This window comes from Pocillopora verrucosa, chromosome 9 (genome assembly GCF_036669915.1).
Source record: "Pocillopora verrucosa isolate sample1 chromosome 9, ASM3666991v2, whole genome shotgun sequence".
Classification (NCBI taxonomy): Eukaryota; Metazoa; Cnidaria; class Anthozoa; order Scleractinia; family Pocilloporidae; genus Pocillopora; species Pocillopora verrucosa.
In genome coordinates this window covers 10,273,733-10,283,732 of record NC_089320.1, presented here as the reverse complement: position 1 = coordinate 10,283,732, position 10,000 = coordinate 10,273,733, and the positions used below count along the sequence as shown (strand labels likewise).

General features: G+C 37.9%; 3 protein-coding genes across 4 annotated transcripts in view; 1 reads left to right on the top strand and 2 right to left on the bottom strand.

Moving 5' to 3' along the window:
- The window catches only part of LOC136283618 (uncharacterized), a 9,425-nt gene extending 7,151 nt beyond the window's left edge, over positions 1–2,274 (bottom strand). For both annotated transcript variants that reach the window (XM_066172748.1, XM_066172749.1), the window contains exon 1: positions 2,157–2,274. In XM_066172748.1, coding sequence (XP_066028845.1) covers positions 2,157–2,270 — 114 coding nt within the window. In that variant the 5' untranslated portion in view covers positions 2,271–2,274. The remainder of the gene's footprint in view (positions 1–2,156) is intronic.
- A 194-nt stretch (positions 2,275–2,468) lies between these two features.
- LOC131769574 (uncharacterized) lies at positions 2,469–6,871 on the top strand. Its single transcript, XM_059085301.2, has 2 exons — positions 2,469–3,053; positions 6,091–6,871. Exons 1-2 carry the CDS (start codon positions 2,628–2,630, stop codon positions 6,781–6,783), a joined length of 1,119 nt encoding a protein of 372 aa, XP_058941284.2. The 5' UTR covers positions 2,469–2,627; the 3' UTR covers positions 6,784–6,871.
- Positions 6,872–8,711: 1,840 nt separating this feature from the next.
- LOC136283619 (uncharacterized) overlaps positions 8,712–10,000 on the bottom strand; it is a 7,255-nt gene continuing 5,966 nt past the window's right edge. Inside the window, exon 3 of the mRNA XM_066172750.1 lies at positions 8,712–8,837. Coding sequence (XP_066028847.1) covers positions 8,712–8,837 — 126 coding nt within the window. The remainder of the gene's footprint in view (positions 8,838–10,000) is intronic.

Here is a 10,000-nt window from a genome sequence, read left to right as displayed (position 1 = left end):
TGAATAGCAAAGATGGAAAAAACAGTGCATCACGGTTTTCAATTCCTGATGGATGCTACTGGGCTTTACTTTAACTGAGAAATTTGCAATCGCTTACCTCATATCTCTGTTTCCCATGCCGTAAGAGGCACAAGAAAAAAGTTGATGATAGTGAGTCTTGACTGAGACAAAAAGAATTAGAGAAGAATCTACGGTCCCCAGAAACGCCACTTTTAAACACGAGGCAACTAAGGTAAATTGAATTAAGCGGTATTTGTTTTATTGAAAACTATTGTTCAGGTTATAAGATACGCGAATAACTCTCCCCACCGATTTTTTCTTACATTCTGTTAATCAATTGATCGTCTTAATAGTAACAGTTTCCAGGATCCAAGGGGAGCAAAAGAGAGAACAATTTTCATTTTAGTTAGGTAAGGCGACACGCCGGCTTTATACTTCTTCCGGCGTGATAACGATAATGATGACAACAATGGGTAAAAAGCACCGTCCGCTATTGATGACGATTATCATAGTTATAAACAAATCTCAGTTATAGTCCTGAAAAATATCTTAGGGGGTCCTTTGAACCATCCACTTCATCTCCCCAGAAGTCAAAGTTGCCTACACTCATTCTAAGGTTCGTGCGATTTTACGACGAATTTTCAATTCCGGTGTGTTGCACGCGCGACTTTTGATAGGAAAAACCTGCACGCGCCATAACTTAAAAGAACGTGTCAGTGAAATGAATCAAACCTCTATCATTTTGCATACATTCTTGGGAACAGCAAAAATTACTTAGTACAAACATTCTAAGTATAGTGTTCATTCCGTGCAATGGGGCATAAATAAAAGGTTCTGGTGGAAAATACACCTTATTTTATACCACTGATGACAGGCAAAAAGGTTATATGGGTACCCCGGTTAAAAATATATCGTTAACTCTATTATTTAATACCAGCTCTAATTTAAAGGAGAACGTTATGAAAATAAAATAAAAGTTGTCTGTACCTCGAAGCATGCCTTCATTGTTTAGACTGATAGTCCTAAAGCTTTTTAAGCATTTTTTCGAATATCTTATGACGATAAGCCCGCCACCCACCCCACCCCGCACTATACTGTTTTCACTCAGCGGCTGGTCAGCGGTCACGTTTATGAGGTAAACACACCGATCGATTCCTGATCGCCGTGCTTGTCGATCCGAATGTCAAATACCAGCGTGATATTGCCGCGAAGATGAAGCAGTTGTGTTATTTGATTCGTACTTCACATTCGAGACGAAGCTTGGGTGGCACAGGTTATTTCTTACGGTGGAATCGACGAGGGGAATTCGAACACTAGTCGTAGTGTTTGAATTGTTGGAAGAAATGGTCGCATGGGGATGGTAAGTTTAACGAACAATTTCAAATTTTGCCGCTTGAATTGAAAGTAAAGTTCATTTTAATTGTTTTCGTATGTATTTTTGACGGTTTTAGATCTACCTGCTTGATTTATATCGGTTACGCTTCATGTTGACAAGTCCCTCAAAATGGCGGCCAAACTTGGAGATTGCCAAAAATTAGGTAAGTTCACGGAGTTAGTTGTATCAGTTAAGAACGCCTCACTTTTTCAAAAATTTACCTTGAATCTGATCGGTTTTGGCGTGTGCGATTTTGGCGAACCGATAAGGTGTCATTCAAGTCTTCCTGTTTCCTTGATTGAAACGTGATGTCTGCGAAAGTCGCCTCGATAGATAAGATAAAGTTAATATATATGGCTGTGGTATTTGTTTTTTTCTGAGTTCCGTAGTTTTTTGTAAATTGTCCTCCAAAGTTGTATGAAATTAAAGTCCTGAAAAGTGTCACGACAAGCCTTTGCTCGAGTGAAATTTTATTTCCGTAAAACTCTGAAAAATAAAGAGATCCGATCAAACTGATTGTTGTTTTAGTATAGGTACATGAATGTCTTACAACACACAAGAAACGAGCGAAATCCGTGTCTCAAGCAAAATCGACCGGACCGCTCTTACAGAGACACTCTCTTAAACTCTTTACGGTGGCCAATTTACGTTTTCAACTCAGTCGATAACAAATTAACCGTTATACTTTTATTGAAGACGGAGCTCGATAGGTAAATAATTGAGAGCTAAATATTTTTTAATTCGAATTTAATTTAACCGCACAGAAACCAAACTGACATACCTGTCCTTTGCGCAAATTGTAAGGATCACTGGCTACTCCAGGTATGGTTGGCTTCGTATCAAAACTTTCAATCGAACGCCAAGGTTTAAGTTTTTCGCATTCTCTGACCGACATTTTTCAAAAGAAAAGGTGGGTAATATTTTTAGTTCAGTCTGTTTTTGCACCTGTTTAGCTTTCGGGGCGTCAAAAGGATTTGCTACACCAATCAAAATATTATTTTTCACTTGTTTAACCATAATAAGATGCGGGAGGGTAGACGAATGCTTAAGTGAAACTTAGGAATAAACAGGGTTTTTCGGCGGCTAACGACGTTTGATTCGATTCCGGTGCTGATCAATAGCTTTAAATTTCTGTCCCCGACTTGAAACACTCTCCGTAAGTTTCAAACTGCAACCGCCTGTTCGCAAACTGAAGAAAAATATTAATGTGTACACAGTATTTTTAATTTGCTACGACACACAACGGTTCCAAATGGCTGGTAAGAGACCATATGAAAAAAGTGTTCCGGCTCAGTACATGAAGCAGTTAGCTAGAGGAATCACGAAACTGAATAACAGAATTGAGGATGATGTCAGTGAAATGTGTGGGGAGGTCTTAAAACCGTTTAGAGAAGACTACAAGAAAAAAATAGAAAGTGAGGAATCAACACACGAATTAGACATTTGTTTAAGAGATATCCTCCGCAGCTTAACAATCCACCTGCACTTTCACTGCGGAGTAGCAGAGTCGTCGATGACGGAGACGGAGAGAGAACTCGCTAAATTTGAATCTGATCTGAATCTAATATCGAACCAGGAAGAAGAAAATCAGGAGGAAGAAAATCAGGAGGGGGAAAACCAGAAGAAGGAAAAGGTTCTAGAATTTGTTATCGACCCCGGAAGCTTACTCTTGGAAATGGTGAGTTGGGAACCGGCCAGAAAGATACATAATTGATACTGAAATATCGTAAAACGCGAATGCTACTGCTGCCACACAAGGGAAGAAAATTGAGGTTGGAGTGAGTGATCAACAACTCTTGAAACGGTGTATTGTAAACAAATACAAAGTTCTTAGCTTCGAAAGAGTGTTAACATCTTGGAAAAATCGGTTAGAGTCTAAATGAAAATGAAAACAAGAACCAATTAATCAAACGCTGGATTTTGTCGACATAAGCAACGCGAGATTCATGAAAACTAAGAAGGCGACCCGATTAAATAATTGATGAAGCGGTTTTCAAACTGAAAAAATCGTATTTCTGTACCAGAGCAGTTTTCAATTAAATTTCATATAAACAAAACCATGTTAATTACAACAGCCAATTGTGATGAAGGCGATTAGTTTGGCGTCTGATTGGTTAAGAGGATGATGTGAGTTTTATGGACCAATCAAAGGCCGAAGAAATGCAAACCTAAAGCAAGCCTAAACGTGTACTTTCGACAATCAAAGTGTTGCGAAGTAAGATGCAATTAGAGTGCTTCCCGGAAAAATATTTTCTTCTAATCCGTTAGTTAATGTTATGAACATCTGACAATTTTTATAAGGCGAAGGTATTTTCGATGTCGGGGAGCTATAATTCACATGTAGAAAACATTCTCTCATTATATTGGGCAAGATCACTATTCATGGAAATCAGCCTTCATGGCTTTGCTTTAGAATAAAAATTCCGATCCCTTGTTTTCGAGGTCAGAAAGGCTAATGAATATTAATGACGCCCTCACTTCACAAAAGCAGTTTATGAATTCGATTATGTTTCATTAGCTTACAAATTTTCAGGTGAACCATTGAGGGTTTTCTAGCTTTTTTTCTCGCTAGCTAAACTAACTAATCGAATAAGTAAAAAGCTTTCATGTCTTAAGGCTGCTTTGCAAGGATGCCGTGACTCCTTCGAAGTTGTAATGAGGTAGTTTGCGTTTGAACGCAGATCTTGGGATGAGCTGTCCCACACCTCAGCACCTTTGTAGAGAGAACTTCGAATTCGAGTTCAAATAATTGGTGCTGTGAGGAGTCAATTTGTTTTCGGAATTGCTTAATCCGTGGGAAGTAACGTCATTTCGAAATACAAATCGACATTCAAATCGAGCATTCTGTGTAGAGGCTTGTACATTATAATGGATGTACGTATTTGCCGTGGATGATTGACTCTACGCCGACCTGGAACCCGATCAACAAAATTTTGTGGTTCCTGGCTTTTTAAAAACAAGGAACTATTACACCATCGTTATGTAACTGAGTAAGTATATTGCAGCTACGTCTACAACTGAAAGACCGAGAGTTGAAGGCGGACGATCCTCTTGGCCTAAGTCTATTGAAAGAGTGCATGAAAGCTTTAACGGACGGCACAATAAATTTAGTAAATGGTTTCTTCTTCAGAAAATAGGTGATCGATCACTGGCGCGATTTGATATATTTGAGATTCTCCATAGCGAAACGAAGACATCATAACCTTCGAAAGACATATCGATGGCTATCTGCTCTTCTTAAAATTTCTCTATCAGGAAGGTCGTGAAAACTTGCCTTAAAATCCTTGTCGTAGATGGCCGTTGTCCGTAAGGTTAACCGTGAAAGCACTCTTTTCACCATCTTGTCCATCAGTATGAAAGAAAACCACCTACTCTAGCCAATCAGAATTCACGAAAGAATCGACAAAATGGTTAACCAATGAAAACTCATCTTTATTTTCGTGCACAAGAGTGACATCATATAATACGATTGGTGTCAGGTTTTCGTAAACGTTCCCTTTCTTCCGTTTCTCCTTGGGGGTGGGGGGAGGGTACGGCTTATCGTGGGCCACCAATTGACTCGCTCAAACAGACATTGTCCATTTCGAATTGTTGCAATTGTGCCTTGATTGATCAACGGTGAGATCAAACTAAAACGAAAAAACTTTTACCGGAGAGCACATTTACATAACTAAGACACCCGCAAAGGTCTACCGTATCCTTAAATGATTGACAATTACCCACGGAAGTGGAGGTGAATAGTAAACACTTAGGGCCCATTGTTTTCAAGAGGTTTAACCCAACCACGGTTTTGCGCAATCATTCAGGGCCTCAGGCTTTGTCTATAAGAGGGTTGGTTTATATTGAATAAATGTCCTTCCACTGATATCTTTCGGCTCTCTTGACGCTGTTCACAAAAACAAATTTTGAGGCAAAAGGTTCAGCTTAACTGAGGGTTGTTTAGGACGCGGTTTTGTTTAACAGTCGCAGTTTTGTTGAGCAACGGCTAAACTTTGTAAGTAAATAATCACACGTAATTAGGGCCGTTTAACTCTTAACCATCCCAACCGCGCTCTAAACAATCAACAACCAAGCAGAAAATATCTCGAAACTGTCGAGAGGGCTTATATTTAACGCTAAAAGAAAAATCCAATTGCCTCAAAAACCCCACCTATGAGGAACTGTTGTAGTCCATGAACATTCAAACCCGCAACCCAAATTAGACCCCAAATCAATAACCGATTGCGACAATAATATCTGCCTCCTAGAATCTCAATGTTTCCCAAGAGAGAGAGTCGAAGGGAAAAAATAACCAACTGTTTCCAGTGGAACCAGAAGTGGCTTGTTCTACATCCAGACGAACATAGTAAACAAGCAAAAAAATAGTTTTTATAACAGTACAACTTTATTTCCTGTAAACTCTGCAACTGAACTACAAATTTCCCTCCAGCAATTAGCTCCACTAAAAAGAAGCCCTTATCAAAGCCTTTGAGAATGTAACTCCCCGGTATGTTTTTTTGAATCATCGTAGCCAACTTTAGAACCTGAATTAAGCTTTAGAATTATAACATTTCTTATCATATAGAACTATGTGATTGATATTAATGACTCTTAGGCAGTTGGCCTGGTTCTCAGATGTCCAAGCGAGAGCAAGTGGCCTCAACCAGGCTTGTAGATAGATATCTTGACAAAGAGTTTATCAATAAAAAAAATTTTTGTATTTTGTTATCTTTCAGTTCAGTATTTACACACTCGCGGAAACGCCAGATGATGACAAAGGAACTGAAGCTCATGCCGACCGTGTTTTTGAACTCGCAAACTACTGGTTAACGAAACTTGAAAGAGGAAACACCTTCAAGCCCAAAGTGTTAGCAAAGATTTCACTCGATAACAAGCATTTTATTGGGTCTTCAATAGCAGTTAGTCATTTCTTAAGGCCTATCTGCTTGTATAACAGAATTATCCGTCTGAAACGGACTCTTAGAAAGAAAATTTTACATTTTGCTCCTCTGAAACTAGAGAAAACGGGATGGATTTTTAAAGCATTTCAACAGAAAAGCGACGACGACGAATATCGTTCCGAAAAAGATACCTGTAAAAACTGTAAAATGATCTTCTTTGGTGATTGTTGGGGAGAGGGACATTCCACATTTCTTGGAGCATGCGCAGAGTACTGTGCTGTTAACGAGCTTCTTCCTCCTGAGGAAACTTCACAAGATTCCGATGATAAAGAGGACTTTCCCCTTCTGAAAAGAAACTTATCTCGATGTTCACTTCTTTTCGAAGGCTTTAGGGACATATCAAAAAAATGCATTGATTCATATGATCCAGAAAATATTGACGAGAAATTGCTAAATGAAGTGTATTGGAAAGTAATATATAAATTGCACATTTTTGGTCTTAAACCAGAATGTAATCCTTGCTTTTAATTTTCTTACCCTGCACTCTGCGTAAGAGGTTGGCAGGTCGTGGCAAGGTGTTATACTAATCTATTCTAGTATGCAAAACATATTCAATGAGATCTGTCTCAAAAAAAATATGGATGTGCTTTGTCTAAATGTCGAGTAAACTATGCCCACAAGTCTTCAGATTACGCGAACATTTCGGGTAGACTGATCCTCAGAGTCCGTCCTTAACATTCTATGACTTAATCCTTTGGTTAAAATGGCTATATATACACGATTTTTTGAAGCAGCGTTTTGAAGAAATGGATTGTGCACTGCAAGTCTGAGATATGTGTCACTTCAAACTTAGTCGTTACACTTAATTAGATTTAATTAAGAGTAATAAGTCTTGTATGATGGATGTTACACAGCTTTGCAGGCTTTTACACTATAACTTCGCCTTTAACTTGTTTTCAGGTTACTTCTCGAAAACAACGGGACTTTCAAGGTATCAAATCTACTTTGCAACTCAGTATATCATCATTTGTTCTGCATAGAAACTTCAAATGAACAATTGTATTCTAAGCTGTATTGGAAAAAAGAGAAAAATTAGTTTTTGCATAATACTCGTTTCAAACAATGGCATTTGACACCATTTTTTACTATTTAAGGCATTTGAAAAGTTCACCGTTTTTGCAAATGAAAGTTTTTCTGTTCCTTAGAGTAGCAAGTCAAAAAAGTAGGATTTAATTAAAAGGATAGCAAGCCAGGAATTGTAAGTGCAGCTAGAAATTCAAAATACTGCCTCTTAACTGTAGTGAGGCAGAGAAAGTAGTCAGCTATAGTACCTGAGTCAGAATAAGGCAAGTTTTCATTTTAAGGGGTATTTACAAATGAACCTCCTTTCAGAGCGCGAGTTACGAAGCAAATCTAGTTAATTGATCTCAAATTTTTCCCTCGAGATATTTACCAGTGTGGCTAACGATGTAATAAGGCTTCTGTTTTAGGTGTCAATTTTTAGATTTATGTCGTTATCATGGCAACATCTCCAATGACAAGCAGATACATTCCAATATTTAGCCTAGATGCCTTACTGTCCTTACTTTCCCACATTAAAATGTCTGCCATAAATAGAAGGGAAGTATGGGAAACGTAAGGACTGATAAACCTCATCTTTCTTTAATATATGTAACACGGACATGCCCTTTGAAACTGAGTTTTGAAAATGAGAAACCAATCAAAGCAATTTTTCCGCTGGGTTTCCAAATTTCGAAACCTACTAGCTTTAAGCGAGTAGAAACTTTACACGTCTAAATTCTGCTACATCAGTGAATACAACTTTATGAAGACCAGCCAATCTTCAGGCGGAATTTTTGCAGTGCCTTTAGAGTTGATTGATACATTTTTCGGTTTCATTTGTTTTCCTTGATGTGAATGAGCTAAATTTTTACTGTTGCAATTTAAAAATTTCATTCCTTTCGCTTCGTCATAAAAATAATGGAAGGTCGTTCATTGCTCTCGCGAGTGTGTTTGTTTTCTTACTTTGGCGGTATTTGGATCTTAATCCAATAATTAGCGAGAGCTATCATTCTAAATTTTTTCCATTTGCCCGACGGAACATATGAAGTGAAAACAGGAAATAGGTACAGGAATAGGAAACAAGAGGTCAGAGATCAGATTCAAAGAAGGGTTTTTTAGCTCCATTACCGTCATGAAGGCTCCGACGTTATGCAACATAGAGACCGTAGTCTGTCCTAGGGTCGATGAATTCTTTGCGAGGGAATTGGAATTCATGTGAGGTAGCATCCAACCACCCTTTCGGAGGTAATGAAGCTAAAAACAGGAATTGAAAGTCTTGCGAACATTCTAAGAAACAAAATGGCTGCTGACACACAACGAGTGTTCCACCGTAATTGATAGCAAACAAAAAATAAATAAATAAAGTACTGGCCTCTTGAGAATAACATAATTTCTCATTGACTGTCTAAGTTTTTTCGCTCGAAATGTTTATCCAAGTTCTCCATTAACATCTTCCACCCGTTTGTTTTGTGTAACTCCTCTAGGCTGATTCCGTTATCTTCTTTATTGAAGTCTGACTCCTTCAGAAAAAACAAAGAATTCTGGTAAATTTAATAATTTAGGATAATTGCTCTGATAATTCTGTTTGCTGGCAGAACGCTGATTAGTTCGACAATGAAGAGAAAACTAAAGTTCGAGAGAACACGCACAGACAGCGTTTAAACAAATCTATGACTGAATGCTCATCATGCCTTCTAATATTTGTCAGTCCTTATCTGGTCACCCGTTTTATTTCTCATTGCTTCAGTATCTAAGAACTCATAGGCATGATGAACTCGTCAACTCCCGCTTGGTCAAAATAATTGAATCTCATAAAGAACACTCTTCTCTCGACGACCTCTTTCGCGGATCATTCAATTTTTTTCTTAGAGATAACCTTTCGTTAATTATTATCAGAAATCAGCAACTTTGTGTGTGTCTTAATTAAGAGAAGGCCTGACATAGTGCTTGTAGTCATAATATTTTAGAAGCGTATACAACTTTTTCGATGGAGCTCAAAAGACCTCAAAACTCTAAGATAAATAAAAAGAATGCCTGTAATTATAATTTTCAAGTTTTCCTTTTACCTACTCAAAAACATTTTTCGTCACGTCTAGCTTATATTAAACCAATTATGTCAGTATACGTTTGATATTAAACCAATTACGTTAGTATACGTTTGACCGCTGTGTTTCTTGGAAATTTTGTCGAGCGGAAAAGCGCAGTTTGGTACGCGTCTTTACATTTTTGCGATTCTCTCATTGGTCGCTGGAACTATTAAAATTATCCTTGAAAACAGTTCATTGAAGGCTATCTCTGGGGAAATATGACCCATTCAAAAAGATGGTAGCTGGTGGACGGTACTCAAGTCAGCCTTTCTTATATAGTTAGTTATCGGGTAGTTGAAAATAAGCCGGTAAAGCTCTAACGATCGGACATAACATTTTTAGTTTTACTTTACACGAGTACATTAACAACTTTAATTTTTGCAATACACAGCAGGAGAAAAAATCAGAAATGACAACTTCATAAAGATCTGACGCGTAAACAGTTAAAGTCTTGGCCTACCATTGAACATTCGTAGTAGTAGTAGTACAAAAAATTACCCTGCGAAAATAGGTTTGATGCAAGATTTCAAGGGTACATTTGCAATTCAATCGAAATGGAAAATTCGACGATCTTTACTGATACATTTAGTCGCTAA